A 16,537-nucleotide genomic window follows, 5' to 3' on the forward strand; every position below is an offset into this window, starting at 1 on the left:
CCGTGTAGCTAACGTGCTATAACATGAATCAAAACAATAGAAAATGAATGATACTGTGAATTAAAAATGTTTTAATCCACACCAGGACATATTTACATGCACATTTAAAAAAAAAATAAGATTTAGGACATGTTTAGTGAGTTCAACTGAGTCGCGGACATATACTTGGAGGCACCACATTTATTGAACTCCAACACACAGGGTAACTGCCCCTCAACAGAATAACAACCTATGGTGGTGACCACCAGACTAACTACGCTAATCACACCGTAACTAGCTACTACGCACCGGACCACAGCTCGGGTCCAGGTCCACGTGTTGGAGACTCGGTAGAACGTAGGACGTAGACGAAGGCTTCTTCAGGATGAATAACAACGCCGGTCCCTCTGGGGACCCGCGCTTATATTCTCTGCGGCGTGGCTGGCCTCGCCCTTGGCCACGACCACCTTCCAGATTCCTCGGGCAGGATCTGGATGCGAACCACGTGACTACCCCGAGCCCCCACTTGAGCCTCTTCGTAGACTTAACTTGTCACGTGTCCTCTTGGGTCAACCAGAGTGCCATGGCCTTTAGTAATCACATTCCTACGGTCGTCACTCCGACACCCTGTCCTGGAGGGCCGACACTGCACGCCAAGCGTGGTGCCATCCAGCGCAATCCATCAGCACTCACCGTGACTCTCTAGGGCCGGTACTACACCCACACCATAGTGGTGTCCGTGATGTCACTACATCACACACCGTGACTCTCTAGGGCTGGTACTACACCCACATCATAGTGGTGTCCGTGATGTCGTTACATCGCACGCCGTGACTCTGTAGGGCCGGCACTGCACAGTGACATCCCGCCATGTCACTACACATGGATCAGCTCAACTGCTGCTCTAATTGAGCTATATCCCAGCTGTAAATGTAATTAAAGTAGCGTGCTACATGTATAAGATCACCTTATTTGTGAACTCCTGGGGGAAATGCCATTATCACGCTTTACTAAGGCTAACATGGCACACAAGGTAGTGGATGAGGCCAAGCACCACGGGCCGGCTGCCTTAGTCTTCCAAAAGTAATGTTTGTTTACAGACCATACCTTGTCCTGGTATACAGCAAAGTCGACTGAGGGAAGAGGTCCAGGGGAGGTTAAGATACGATTTGCCACCGATGCTGTTGATGACCAATAATCAAATCCAGGTCACCATGAGGATTGTACCACATCGCACAAACCACTGGACCACCGCTCCCCACATGCAGGTCACACACGCAGCAGACAACAATACGATACAGCCAGGAGCTAACGGGTGCTGGAAAGCAGTGGTCATGTGTTCAAAAATTGTTTTTATTTTTTGTCACCATTCATATACATATACAATATACCGTTGAGCCATCGCGTATCTCTGCACCTTCCTTGCCTGTGACATTTACAATATTTAACCTAGTCACACTGGCTATTCATAATAAAGCCGGCCTGTTAACTCACAATGGCTATAATGGCAATTTTGCACGAACACCACAAGAGTAGCATACACCCTCTCGAGGTAAATGCAAACTAACATGACAGGCACTGCTCTTCCTTTGCACTCAACTTTAAATGAACACGTGCAAGGGATGGGCACAGGCAGGCAGTGATGTAAAATCAAAGGAATCAATTGACTTCACCGTCACAATCAACAATCGCTGCCTTTAAAATGAAAACTTACCAACAAGTTTTGGGTAACAACCCTTTCCGAGCAAAACAGCGTGCAAAGCAAAAGCAGGAATCTCATTATCTCCAGCGCAAACAAGCAACTGTAGTCTTTAGACAGGTCACTTTTAAGGAATGCCCAAATGCACAGGCTGTCAAATGATACAGAAACAATGTCAAGAAAGTGTAACACTCTCAGCAGAACAATATCAAATGTACGGATGTGCATGAATGACCAAAGATTGACACGCTCCAAGTATTTAACTACAGCACTGCCCTGGCAGCTCTCTCACTACATTTTTTCACCTGATGACGATTGCTTGTGTTGCGATCGAAACGTCGTGATAATTTTATTCTTTTTCTATCTACGTGGCTTTACCGAGAGACCCAAATAAAATGACTGCCTTAAGTGTTTATAACCATAAGACCAAGTATAAATACTGCCGAATTTGGTTATACATGATATGACATTTCAGCTTGATTTTTTGTTATAGATTCTAGCAATACTTGTATTGTAACTATCGAATGAAAACACAAATTCTTCATTAAATATACTTGCCAGTGCACAATGCAATTAAATAACTTGTCTTGATATTCAATTGTATGGTCAAAACATCCTTTGGCTCACCCTCGGAACGTACAATCACAGTTATAAAAAAACACACCTTACTTCCAACAGTATAGTTAGATTACTGTAAAATGTATATATATTTACTGATGTGCTTTCTTCACTTTTGTTACGTAGTATTCAAACGATTCCTGCAAGACAAAATGAAAACAGGTGAAATTAAAATTGTGTTTTGAAAAATATGTATTAATCCTCTCATGCAAGTGAAAAGCAACATACCAAAGTTCCTCAAAAACATAATAATCCGTGTAGCTAACGTGCTATAACATGAATCAAAACAATAGAAAATGAATGATACTGTAAATGCATACCCTTTAAAAAATTGTAATCCACACCAGGACATATTTTACATGCTCATTTTTTTGGAGAAAATAAATAATAATGCTATATAATTATTAAAAGGATAACAAACGCGTTTTTAAAAATCTATTTAACGCTGAACATGTTTTTTATATATAATTACAGAGCAGTCATAATTAATAGCAGTCCACCATCGGGGGCTTGACACATCAGGTGTTAAAACAACTCAATTTGCTGATAATTTGAAATGTTATTTAAATATGGGTGACAATATCTAGCACAATGAAACTGTTCAAAGTAAACATTAAAATACTTTGATGTTTTCTGCCAGCCGAGTCACCTTGAAAAATTGCTTCTTGGCTAAATGGGCTTCACTCTGGAAATACAGTTCTGATTATGATTCTGAAATACAAAAAAATAAATTGGCTACTACTTCCACACTAAACTAGTTTTATTTTCCCAGATAAGGCCCACTCAGCTATATAGCTATTTTTCAGAAGCAACATAGCCACAAATGATAGCTCAACGAAGTGGCTTATGCGGAAATGATAGCGGCCAAATACTCGAAACATATATTTCAAAATGTGGAAGGAAAAACACAAGGGACCTGGCAAAAAAATCTATGCGACCACGAGGAGAACATGCAAACTCAGCAGGCGTCAGTGGTCGGGATCAAACCCACAACCTCCTGTATACCAGGCGAGGTTGTTCACATCTCGCCACCGCGGGGCCCATAAACACAAGAGAGCTCCGGGCCGTTTGCAGAGGCAACGTGTTCTAACTTGGCCAACGTCGTGACGGGAAGCGAGCGGGCGAACAGTGAAAACATACCGGCGGCACGTCAAAGGGCACGGGCTCGCCAACTTTGATGAGAAGTACGGCCAGTCTCTTGAGGAACAGCTCATCAGGAGTGACACCATCTGCCAGTATCTTGTTGTACAACGCCTTGGCTGCCACTACATCGTTCTGCTTGACTGTCAGGGGAAAACGAACGGTGATTGTATTTCAGATTATACGCAACGCCTTTGCTAAGGTCACTTATGCAATAGCAGCACACGTGGATTTCGCGCTTGGTGAAATATACTGATTGTTCTTAAACCTACGCTATTGTCAGATGCTGTGCCAGTATTATGAAGACACTGTTGAAAACATATTGACAGGATACTCTCATTTACGAAGTAAAGTTAATTGGTTGCAGCCCACAAAGCCTTACCGTAGCACTTCAGTAAGTAGCTGAAGGCAACATTCTTGTAGGCAAGGTCTGGCACCACTTCCAGAATGTTTTCAATATGCGCAGCCTTAGTGAGAGAGGGGGGAAAAAGTTCGTTTTATACACATATACCTTTACGAGCGGGAAGCACCCGGCGTTGAAAAACTTTTCAAAAATTAAAAACATAACATATACAAATGAAAAAAAAACTTTGATCATTACCTCATTAATACAAATTAAAATAAAATCCAACGCGCGGTGTAAAAAAAACTTACGCTCGCGCGCCAAGATTCGATTCTTTAGATCGCGCAAAGGAATCTAAGGTTGTAGATTACTTTAGAATCTGCCTATTCCCCTTTAATCGATACCACAAACGCTCACCAGATATCGATTCTCGCCACCACAAAATACAAAAGTCTATTTTTATACGTTTTACATTGTGTACAGTACGGGAGCTAACCACATGGCAAATTAAAAGTTTGTTACCTATTTCCCCCCCCCCCCCAGCCGCGCATTTGTGCGGGATACAGGGCCTACGCGGAGGGTTGGGGGGGGGGGATGCGTGACGTCAGCAGGCACACTGCGTCACGCTGCCACATGCGGGTGACATGACAGAGATGTGACGTCACAGCTCACTTGCGTGAAAAATATATTCATTATTGTACCCCCCCCCCCCCAAAAAAAAGTCTATTTTTATAATTTTTGCATGGTGTACAGTCTGGAAAGTACCCACATGGCAAATATCAAGTTTGTTGCATGTCGGGAAGTACGCTAAACATTTTGAACAGACACACATAATCACAAATTTCCCTTTTATATATATATAAGTAAACAAACAAAAAACTCAACCAACCCACAATTAATTCTTAAACTTCTGAAAAAAAACTGTGGAAACCATCTGTACACATACTGACAAGCAAGACAGGTTGTCAGTTCCAGGCAACACCACAAGATGTCACCTCTTCCCAGAATATAACATCCACCTTCTCAAGACTTGTCAGAATGACTATTAACTTTGTGGCAAGCATCACCACAGTGCACAGGACTTGAAGGAACAACGTGTGACAAGATCCAAATGCAGTCTTCTTCATCCACACAGCACCAAAATTGTACGACTCAAAAAAGTTGGCTATGCACAAGGCCCGCGACAGAGTCCTTCATGCAACAAACTGCGGGGGTTCGGTACGGGTCAGTGACTCTGAAAATATTTCGGTATGGCTGTTAGTCATGTGCCTAATTCCGGTTGACCAGTGATCCAGAAGTATGCAGTGAGAAATTAAGCACTTCAGAATAATACCATTTATATTCATTAAAAAAATCGTTTCGCCTATGGAATTTGGTGTCTCACCTTGCCAGTACGGTTAGCGGTACGCACGATGAAGTTGATCAGGGTTTCCTTCTGCTCCACAATCCCAGGACAGCGCTAAAAATGGTAACACAGAACGGCGTTACAAAATGACGAGAGAAATTTCAACTTGTAACGCGCTGCACAGTATTCGCTCACACTCGTAGAGATGGAACACAATTCATAGGTGTGAGGCACCACAGACAAGCAGGAAGGCAGCCGTGCGATGGGCCAATACCAACAGTTGCCCAAGCTCTTTGGTACTCTATATATCAAGGTGGTATTGGCCAATTAATGAGAGTTTACATGTGGGAGGAAACTGGAGCACCCAGAGAAAACCCACGCGTGCGAGAGGGAAACGCTCTATCCCAGACAGATGGAATAGGTGGAGTCCACATTTTTGTTGTACCGCCTTCTTCCTGGCAAGCCAGGGTATGGCAGACAAAATCACTGTCGCATGACGTCCATTGAAATGCCATCAAATTCGGTGCCAAGTACCGATCACCTTAGATCAGTCACAAAACATTTTTTCGTTTTACAACATGATTTATAGCCCAGGATTTTTTACTTAAATAATGACACACTACACTTCAATGTCAATGTATACATTATAGATACAATGGTTAAAGGTGACACGACAAGCAGAAAATGTGTTACCGCTGAGCCATGTTACAGCCCCGCAGATAATACTTAGAATACAATTTGGTTTTAAAGAGCATCAGAATTCGTGCTCCGTAAATGAGGTTGCCGTCAAGATTCCTTTACCTCGAGTAGAAACTTTGCTTCCTGGATCTTGTCATTGGAGATGTAGGCGAGAAACTGGTAGGTGATGCACTGGTACTGGGAGAACTGTTTCGCTAGCCTCTCTCCCATGGCACTCACTGCAACAACACCGCCACACTGCCGGGGTAAGCAATCATCACGCCGGCTCACTGCAACACGCAAAGTCCCTCAAAACCTCTTATTCAAGAAAAATCAACTGATATTACCTCGAGAAAATTATGCACCGAGCAAAACAATATATATAATGAAAGGCCTCAACGCTACAATAATGTAACAGAAATATGTATAAAACATTAGTACACTGCTGTTGAAGTCATCTGTGATAATTGAACAAAATAAAAATATTGAATGTACGACTCTTGTCAATCCACGGGTGGAAGGGGCCCCTCACGATCTCGTGGGAGTTGTTGTGACCATACACTGCCACGCTGTCAGTGCGGATTAGTGAATGCTGTGTAGATTAAGATGTTGTGAAGATTAAGATGTTGGGAGCGTAGAGCACAGTACAACAATGTATTTTGCTGCATTGCTCTCTACTTAGCCCCGGGGGCAGCTTCCGGCACCTGATTTATGCACGCCGATTACTCATCCAAGCACTAACCAGGCTCAAATCAACTTAGCTTTGACGAGTCTGACAACATCAGGTGCACTCCGGGTGATTTGGTCAAAGGAATTTTAAATCATATGTAAACACTAAGCACATTTCCAAGCAACACGCCCATGCCATGTCACACAACGGGTGACTGTGCTGCACCAAACAACAGCTGGTGTTGTGCAGCAGCTCGCCACATCGCAAGCAAGTGGAGTACTCACGCTTGTCGAGTGCGGCCTCATTTTCATTCCCTATGACCTGGTTGAAGACGTACATGATGTTACCCGAGGGTTGCTGGGCCTCGTCATTTCCGGTCATGAAAATGGGTTCCAGGTAACTCACGAGGGCATCCGCTCCATCCCTGCAGTGCCGCGCAGTGTGGCGCAGAGAGTCAGCAGTTAAGCAATGCGATGCTCGACACATCTACAGCGAAATAGATGAAACAGCCTACATGTGGTTAATAGAAGCATTGCTCTGGCTTAAGTTGATGAGACAATCAGAATCAAAATCTGTATTTAGACTGGAGGAATCCGATGAGCTGCAGTGAGGGGAAAAAAGTATTTGATGCCCTGCTGATTTTGTACGTTTGCCCACTGACAAAGAAATGATCAGTCTATAATTTTAATGGTAGGTTTATTTGAACAGTGAGAGACAGAATAACAACAACATCCAGAAAAACGCATGTCAAAAATGTTATAAATTGATTTGCATTTTAATGAGGGAAATAAGTATTTGACCCCCTCTCAATCAGAAAGATTTCTGGCTCTCAGGTGGCTTTTATACATGTAACGAGCTGAGATTAGGAGCACACTCTTAAAGGGAGTGCTTCTAATCTCAGCTTGTTACCTGTATAAAAGACACCTGTCCACAGAAGCAATCAATCAATCAGATTCCAAACTCTCCACCATGGCCAAGACCAAAGAGCTCCTCAAGGATGTCAGGGACAAGATTGTAGACCTACACAAGGCTGGAATGGGCTACAATACCATTGCCAAGCAGCTTGGTGAGAAGGTGACAACAGTTGGTGCGATTATTCGCAAATGGAAGAAACACAAAAGAACTGTCAATCTCCCTCGGCCTGGGGCTCCATGCAAGATCTCACCTCGTGGAGTTGCAATGATCATGAGAACGGTGAGGAATCAGCCCAGAACTACACGGGAGGATCTTGACAATGATCTCAAGGCAGCTGGGACCATAGTCACCAAGAAAACAATTGGTAACACACTACGCCGTGAAAGACTGAAATCCTGCAGCGCCCGCAAGGTCCCCTTGCTCAAGAAAGCACATATGCATGCCCGTCTGAAGTTTGCCAATGAACATCTGAATGATTCAGAGGACAACTGGGTGAAAGTGTTGTGGTCAGATGAGACCAAAATGGAGCTCTTTAGCATCAACTCAACTCGCCGTGTTTGGAGGAGGAGGAATGCTGCCTATGACCCCAAGAACACCATCCCCACCGTCAAACATGGAGGTGGAAACATTATGCTTTGGGAGTGTTTTTCTGCTAAGGGGACAGGACAACTTCACCGCATAAAAGGGACGATGGACGGGGCCATGTACCATCAAATGTTGGGTGAGAACCTCCTTCCCTCAGCCAGGGCATTGAAAATGGGTCGTGGTTGGGTATTCCAGCATGACAATGACCCAAAACACACGGTCAAGGCAACAAAAGGAGTGGCTCAAGAAGAAGCACATTAAGGTCCTGGAGTGGCCTAGCCAGTCTCCAGACCTTAATACCATAGAAAATCTGTGGAGGGAGCTGAAGGTTAGAGTTGCCAAACGTCAGCCTCGAAACCTTAATGACTTGGAGAAGATCTGCAAAGAGGAGTGGGACAAAATCCCTCTTGAGATGTGTGCAAACCTGGTGGCCAACTACAAGAAACGTCTGACCTCTATGATTGCCAACAAGGGTTTTGCCACCAAGTACTAAGTCATGTTTTGCAGAGGGGTCAAATACTTATTTCCCTCATTAAAATGCAAATCAATTTATAACATTTTTGACATGCGTTTTTCTGGATGTTGTTGTTGTTATTCTGTCTCTCACTGTTCAAATAAACCTACCATTAAAATTATAGACTGATCATTTCTTGGTCAGTGGGCAAATGTACAAAATCAGCAGGGGATCAAATACTTTTTTCCCTCACTGTATGAAGTTATTTTTTTTACAGATGCCCCCCCCCCCAGTATGTTCACAGATGTCCAGTATGATAACACAACAGGCTTGTTATTTTCCTCCTATTGGTTGCTCTCTTGATTTGTCTGGTAATGTATTGTGATAGACTAATGAGGATAAATCCCAATTGAACCTTATTTCATAATCAGCCATAACCCGTCCACTGCTAGATTAAGGCCTAATTGCATCATCTCCCCAATACTCTCAATTTTTGGTTTGCGTGTTTTGTCAATGAACACGTCTTTGCGTGTGCATGACCTCCATTTTAACAGGAAAATCGCGCAAGCAAATAAATTACACTAACAAATCGAGTTACCACAAGTGAGCTATAAACCTACTGCGTTTCAATTCATGTACAGGCATTGTTCACTCATGAGCAAAGTGGATTTTGCCAAAATTACGTGGAATTGCAGGGATTTAAACAAGCCACCAGAGGGTGCCCCATACACAAACAAGGCAGTGATAGGAAATTAAACAAGGAATAACACGAAAACGCCTGCACACGAAAGGTTACAGACTTCGACTTGAATCGGTTCATTCAGACAAATTCCCATCTAAATTTTCCAAGTTTTTGTGAGAATAATTTGTTGTACGTTATTAATGTATATCCACAGAGAGCAAAAAAAAAAGAGTCCAGCGTTTCACCAGTATTTTGAATGGCCTTGTAGATTTATAACCAGCACATACATACTTTTATTTTTTGTAATGTAAATTGCAATGAATGGGAACAATAAATATGGAAGTCCAAACATTTGTTTTCGCTTGTGTTTGAATTCTAATGCACGCTGCATATAATGCGACCGGTACGCCAGTGTCTTTGAACAAATTACAATTGGTTATGCAGCAAAGGTTGCAACTGAAAAATCACCTGGTGTGAAAAATAACAGCAGTGTCAATAATTAAAATTTTCATGCAAAAAAGGAATACATGGATTGTTGATTGTCAGCCAGGGTCTATTTGTACAACTCTCGATTATCCGTTGGCATAATATCCGGATTGCAAATATTTGAATGTGTGCGCTGGTTTAACTAGCCATCGGTAAACAACATTATTACTTTTAAGAAACAAAACAGACAACACATTCCACATCTTCACCGCCATTATACGTCGCCAAACAATATTTGCGTACGCGTATCTTAACTTGCATATGTTTTGCAGCGTTCGTGCTTTTGTTTTTTCACGGGCTCCATCCTTTTCCCCACCATTACCCCAGATAATTGAGTTGATTGTACGAATAAAAATGTAATCGGCAAGACGATCTAAGCCCCATGGGTATCAACTTTGACTTAAACCCCCCACAAGTGCAAGTGCGCGCGATGCAGCGTTACCTGTTGAGGATAGCGAGTCCCACGTTGTTGATGAGCAACATGCGAGATACTCCAGTGGGCAAGGTGTCCTCGGTGAACAGGGCCTCGAGCTCCTTCAGCTTCTCGATGTTGCCTTCCTTGCTCAGCAGCTGTGCCATGCGCACCAGGGCCAAGGGATTCATTGGCTGGCCCCTCTCCACCATCTCTCGCAACAACGCCATCCCCTCTGCCGTGGGAAACACAAGAGAGTATGGCCAGCAGTGTCGAGAGCTGAGGGCAACGTTCTACATTATGCAGAAGTCACAATGTTGATCTGCAGAGGCTACATATTAAAAATGATAGGCAGTCGTCAGTGTTTAGATGTCAGCACGCAATATATATTGTCGAGTCCATTACACCGAGATTTGTGTTTCTATGTTTAACAGTAACAGTTGTTTAACCGAGGTAAACTCTGCACAGGTTTCAACATTACAGGTGCCGTCAAGAGCATTATCCCCCGCTACATTGAGAAGTCTTGGACTATTTTTGCTGCTTTGAGTTGCCAACAGATTTGGAAACACAACAGCATCTGTTTAACAGGCCTGATTCTGCTGATGAGACCCAGATTGTCAAAACAAGTCCACAGTTTGCCTGTTAAGACAAATGCTGTTGCCCATATGTTGAATGACTGAATAAATATTTATCACGTACAGATGGATATTTGTTTATTTAAATGTTACCCACGATGTTTTCCAAAGGTTTGGTGGTAATTCATGTATTTTATGCAAATATTGTTTTGGCAGTTTGACAACTCACTCTCAATGAATGTTGCATACAATCGCTGCATGGCTAAAATGACATGGGAAATTCACCTTAAATATGTAAAAGATATATCTAAAAGTTTACAATAGAAATGTAATGTTTATATATAAGATAAAGGTAGTGGTGAAAAATAGAGAGGCTTTGAACCTTTTATTTATATACAAATAAAAGATACATATGATTAAATTAACAATAAAAAGGTAATGTTTATATAAAATAAGGTAGTGTTGAAAAATACAGAGAGGCTTTGAACATTTTATATACAAATAAAAAAGAGAAGAAAAAAATGCGGCCTTTATCTGAGTAACAAAAATATATATAGGTGCATACTTAAAGAATCTTGATGCAAATATAAGAGGCGCGGGCCTCGCTCTTTTAGCTGTGCATGAAGCAGAAGAGGCAGGAGTGTGTGACCTCTTGATGCACACAGTGTTCCGAGATACCTTTCACTTTCCCCTGCAACGCGTATGTGATGACCAGCAGGCTGTTGGCCGTCGGGGACATGGTGAAGTCAGGCATTTGCTTCTCGATGCTGCCAAGATATAATGAAGACGTTTTTTTTACCTGTCAAGCTTCTCATTACACACTCCCTAGGGGGTCTAGCAATGGACCGCAATCCTTCGGAGAGATGGCAAGCACATCACATGCAGCAGAAAATTTACACTTAATTGCCGTACTGTGTTTGTTCAAAGTCTCAGCGCTTCCTGCTGCTTTCAATTTCATACACGAAATAATAGATAATTAAATTGCATTTGGAGCAAGGAAACAACTACACAGACGCGGTATTTTTCATGCTACACAGAGGATATTAAATCAAACATGTTAAATTGAACGGACAAACCACAGCAACAAGTCATTCAAATCAGTGTACGCTTTAACGTCTATTTTAATTCTTCAAGGTTAGTGGGACACTAATTTGCCAAGTCTGTGAGCATGTCACTTGCATTTCGGTATAGCACAATTCTCATCAGCATATGTGGTACCATAGATTTTTTTTTCCCTTTTCTACATCCATTAGATTTCATGCACAAAAAATAAATAAGACACAGTCTAGGCTATGGAATTATTGTAAATTGCTCCAAGAAATGTTTTGTATATCCCCGATGACTTACTGGGGAATTGCATTGGAAAGTACCACACAGGGTCTTACCACCCCTCACTTGCAATAAATTGCTTTTTCAGGATAGCCAGAATTCCATCTTTGTCGCTTCCTTCATTATCACAAGTGGAGGCCAAAGTGGGCAAGTTTTAGAGATAAACACTTCTGTGCTTAACCTTGGTACCCCTCATTATCTGGCAAGTGGGAGAAGGGTTTATTATAAATACATCCCATGACTGGATTGCTAAATTGCTCTTTGTTCTGATTGAAAAGCTGACATTCTGATGTGATCATTTTTAGGACAGCAATCATTTAATGCATTCACGCCACACTTGCCACTTTGTGTGCATTTTTGAGGAGATTGACACCCAACTAAAACATACAAAAGCGTTGCTTCAAATGGACCGCTCGTGCTAAATAAAAGGAGACATTTACTTGCGTATATGCAATATTCTGAGGGCACAAATTCTATGCAGATATAGGGACCTCACTTTGACATACATTCTTCTGTGCACACTTAATATTTTACGGAAAATTGATCTCGCACTATATAATATCAGCTGTCTAAATTGTGTGTCTGGCTTTGTAATTCAATAATTCTTATCGCACACAATTTTAAGCCGCATATTACAATACGATTTTACGGACACTGCACTGTATGGCAAGGCATATGTAACTATATTTTTAACCCGACAGAACTGTGCCACAGCAACACATAGAAGTAAAATTATTTTCTCACACAAATCAAACAAATAATTGGAATTAAAAAAACTGCTATTCGGTTATTATGTGTGCGGGTGGCCCTGTTTGTGACGGCAAGATAACTGAAGGAAGTGAGACGGACTGCAGACAGCGTGGACTCACATGGCCTTCACTCTTAAAGCATCCTCCAGCATGCCGTTGGCCAGCAAGGAATTTATCATAGTGGCAAACACGGTGACAGACAGCGCGCGACCCTGCTCCTCGGCTTTGTACAGAAGTTCCAATGCCTCTGTGAACAACACATCACACACACGCACAACCACGGCAGCAATGAGTTGAATGCAGACAAAAAACAATCTAAATAGTGACTCCATAGTCATTATTGGGCATGCGAAACAAATCACTGCTATATTGTAGTTGGCAGCACAGGTCACAGCCAACTTGGGTCACATTCCAAACAAACCTGTGATATTTTTCCGCTTGCACAGAATGAGGATTCTTTCTTGGACGCTGTTTCCGTCCATGGGTTGCCAGGGGACATTTATTTTACTTTGTTTTGGTTTGGCATTGTTAGGAGACACTGTCAGCTGTTCGTCATTGCCTTTGCTGTCATGAGAGGCCTTGTCTTTTGATTCATTTGCCCCAAGCATCTGCAGACAAAACCAAGACACGTTGGGTCATTCATTATGTTGCAAAACATAAATCCATTGCCCGATATCATGATTACATTAGGACCACTGATGTAGTAAGCTGTGTATGTGTGTGTGTATATATATACACGTGTGATACACCCACGCAATATTACATCTGTTGGACTAATATAGTTAGATTTATAGGCTTTGTGAGAATGTAACAAAAAATACATTTACATCCATACACAGCTGATTATCAAAATCTGGTAATAAAGAAATATTTAGTTTCAAGCCATGAATGGTACAATTGAGAAACATCACAAATATTTCATAACAGCGGATAACATTTATAAATATGAAGGATATTTCATAACAGCGGATAACATTTATAAATATAAAGGATAGTTCCAAATAGGATTTCACCCGAGATAAAATTGTATATTGGCGGAATATTTTCATTAATTTTCCAAAACATCCTTCCAAAGAATTCCACCGTTAGCATCAGACGCCTCATTCTCCACACCGTCGTCATTGCCAAAGACGACTAAACTCACGCAACGCACAACATTCCGCGGAATGGAACCAACTCTCTCCATTGGGAGCAACGCACCGTCACAACTGCTGGCCTGTAATACCCCACAGGCAAACACGACGGACTCCCCCCAGTTGCGCAGACGCAACCCCCGCGGGCCGAGGACGTCGAAGCCACGTCGCGGCGCGCGCGCGGAGATGCCACTCACCACAGGAACGTCGAACGGCACGTCCTGCCCGTTGCTCTGCAGGATGTCGGCCAGCAGGCTCAGTGTTCGTTCCCGTGGGATCAGGTTCTCCTCCTGCATCTTGGTCCAGGTGGCAGTGGCCATATCCACGTCGCTGTGAAGTTCTGAGAACAGGGAGGCAGTGGTGGGGGGGGGGGGGGGTTGGTGATCAAGCACACTCGTGTTTTGGGTGTGTGGATAGTCTGTCGCCGTGCGGTGACAGACTATCCACGCCGGTTAGCGAAGAGGAATGTTCCCAAATGGACTGTTGGGAGACGAGGCAGATAATCACTCGTGAACGTACAATGATGTGAACCTATTTATGAAATGTCATCGAAATCCAACTGTTAAAGAGTACTGTAAATTTTACATGAAGAATGAGGATTTTTTTTATTGGCACATTTTGTACAACTGTAACTGTAGAGAAGATAAGCTCTTCCTTTATTGTTCTTTATAAGTAATGTATTAAATATTTTTTTTTATATATAAAGGAAAAGCGGTGGGAAAAAAAGTAAATCGTACACTCTGAAAAACCTGAATTTAGAGCAAGGGCTACATTTCAAAAACCTCGGCTCTAATGATTTCTCTAACAAGACGCTGTGCATCACAAGGAATGGAAAAAAGCGGGAAAGTTTCGCTAATTTGGCCCTCGGTACGTGCTCTTTGTCGGACTCCTATTGTAACCCAGGCCTTGAGAAAACACTCAGTCTGAAACCCTCGTGGGGAGTCTGTTGCTCTCACGCGGAGTCCCTCCTCACCCATGGCCCAAGTGAATTACCCCTGTACATTAGCAACCATTAATGCATTATCACTGCGCCTTCCATCGGGCATATAAAGGAGCGTTACCCAAACTAAATTGGTCCTCAATGGCGAGGTCCTTTCTGTGGCGGCCCAATAAGAAAAGTCAGGCAAGCCATTGCCGGAATGCGAAAGTCTCTATAGGCCACTCCAATCTATTCAACTACATGTTTTGAGGCAGTGACGTTATGAAGAAAAACTGACTTCCATCCTGCACCCCTTGCCTTGTGATATGCACAAAGAGCCATTAAATAATTTTGCAATGGCCTTTCAAACCATTAAACTAATCACTGAAGTTCAGCACTAATCCATGCTCTTGTACTATTATCAAACTACTGCATACCCGTGAAAAAGAGCTTCATAGCTCATCGGATTTCTCCGGGACAAATAAAGATTCAGATTCTGTTTTGGTTAATCGTTTTTTTCTCAATTGCCGCATGTGTATTTTTAATATCATGGATAACCTCTACTTGCATACATGACCATATCACAGAGAATGCACCTGATATTGCCAATCTTAAGCAGGTTTGAACCATTAGATTGACAAACATTTATATTTACAATTACCATAATCAATAAATTGTCGGTTCAACGTAGAACTAATGGTAAAGGTTAAAATATTATTCAGAGATGAAAACAATAAAACACAGCCACTTCTTCTTCAAAGTCTCTGAAATGGAGTTTGAGCTGTAAGGTGGTAAAGGCTGTGGCTGAACATGCTTGCTCAGCACGTATGCTGTTAAAACACGCAATGGGATACCTGATCACTATTAACTATATTTATTCGCTGTCAATCTATCGACATGTTAAAAAGTTTAAACACAAAAGGGTCAGATCTGGATGAGGTAAAAAGGTCAGATGTAACCTCATATTGATAACGTATTGTTACCACTGCGATATGAGTCACTCACTGCAATACTGGAGCATGTAGAAATACATCTCGTCCCGGTCACACTCAAACAAACTCTTGGTCTGGTCCAACAGCTGCTCCAAGATCTTGCCCTGTAATCCCGTGCAAAACACGTGATGGAATCAACACAGTCAACGTCCTGTACTGCCATCATCACTCCGCAATACAGCACTTTAAAAAAGCGGCAACTTTGTGGACACATTTTTTTTTAAATATCAACACCACATAACAAATGTCTTTGTGTAACAGGTATTGCTGGGGAAGTACATTTCAATCATAACACTATATACGTTCAAAGTATGTTTTTAAGCAGTATTATAATTAAGCCCTATGGAAAATTTAGGAAATTGTGTTATCAACAGACATGGGAGAGGTCCACAATGTTAAAAACCTTTTGGTTAAATATTAATCATATGCTCTTTAGTTCTTTCGGTAAAGTCACGTAGTTAGAAATAAAATAAAATAAAACAAATCACGACGTTTCGATCGCAACACAAGCGGTCGTCATCAGGCAAAGGGTCGAAACGTCGTGATTTTATTATTTTATTATTAACTACGTGACTTTACCGAAAGAACCAAAGAGTATTGATTCCTGCAATCACGAAAGCTTCAAATCAAGATTAATCATATGACTATTACAAATAATCTATGCCTCGGGTTTGTTGGCTGGCTGCTGGCTGGGCTCCTCTCCATTCCAACAATAACTCTGTTTATAGTGGCTCGTGCCATTGAAACTAGCTGGGTAAGTGGCTACATGGGTTTTTCCATGTAACAAATGAACATTGAATAAAAATGATGGACGCTCGAAAGACAAAGAAGCGA

General features: G+C 42.1%; 1 protein-coding gene across 1 annotated transcript in view; it reads right to left on the bottom strand.

Annotated features, from left to right (window-relative positions):
• Positions 1–1,311: 1,311 nt before the first annotated feature.
• LRPPRC (leucine rich pentatricopeptide repeat containing) overlaps positions 1,312–16,537 on the bottom strand; it is a 44,918-nt gene continuing 29,692 nt past the window's right edge. The window contains exons 26-37 of the mRNA XM_032948052.2: positions 15,717–15,807; positions 13,990–14,132; positions 13,081–13,267; positions 12,780–12,906; positions 11,260–11,348; positions 10,037–10,241; positions 6,757–6,896; positions 5,926–6,041; positions 5,164–5,238; positions 3,819–3,903; positions 3,437–3,579; positions 1,312–2,436 (exon numbers count right to left, since the gene is read on the bottom strand). Of these exons, the coding sequence (XP_032803943.2) occupies positions 2,389–2,436; positions 3,437–3,579; positions 3,819–3,903; positions 5,164–5,238; positions 5,926–6,041; positions 6,757–6,896; positions 10,037–10,241; positions 11,260–11,348; positions 12,780–12,906; positions 13,081–13,267; positions 13,990–14,132; positions 15,717–15,807 (1,449 nt within the window). The 3' untranslated portion in view covers positions 1,312–2,388. The remainder of the gene's footprint in view (positions 2,437–3,436; positions 3,580–3,818; positions 3,904–5,163; positions 5,239–5,925; positions 6,042–6,756; positions 6,897–10,036; positions 10,242–11,259; positions 11,349–12,779; positions 12,907–13,080; positions 13,268–13,989; positions 14,133–15,716; positions 15,808–16,537) is intronic.

The sequence above is a fragment of the Petromyzon marinus genome, chromosome 6, assembly GCF_048934315.1.
Source record: "Petromyzon marinus isolate PM22_M1 ecotype Great Lakes invasive population chromosome 6, UKy_Petmar_22M1.pri1.0, whole genome shotgun sequence".
Classification (NCBI taxonomy): domain Eukaryota; kingdom Metazoa; phylum Chordata; class Hyperoartia; order Petromyzontiformes; family Petromyzontidae; genus Petromyzon; species Petromyzon marinus.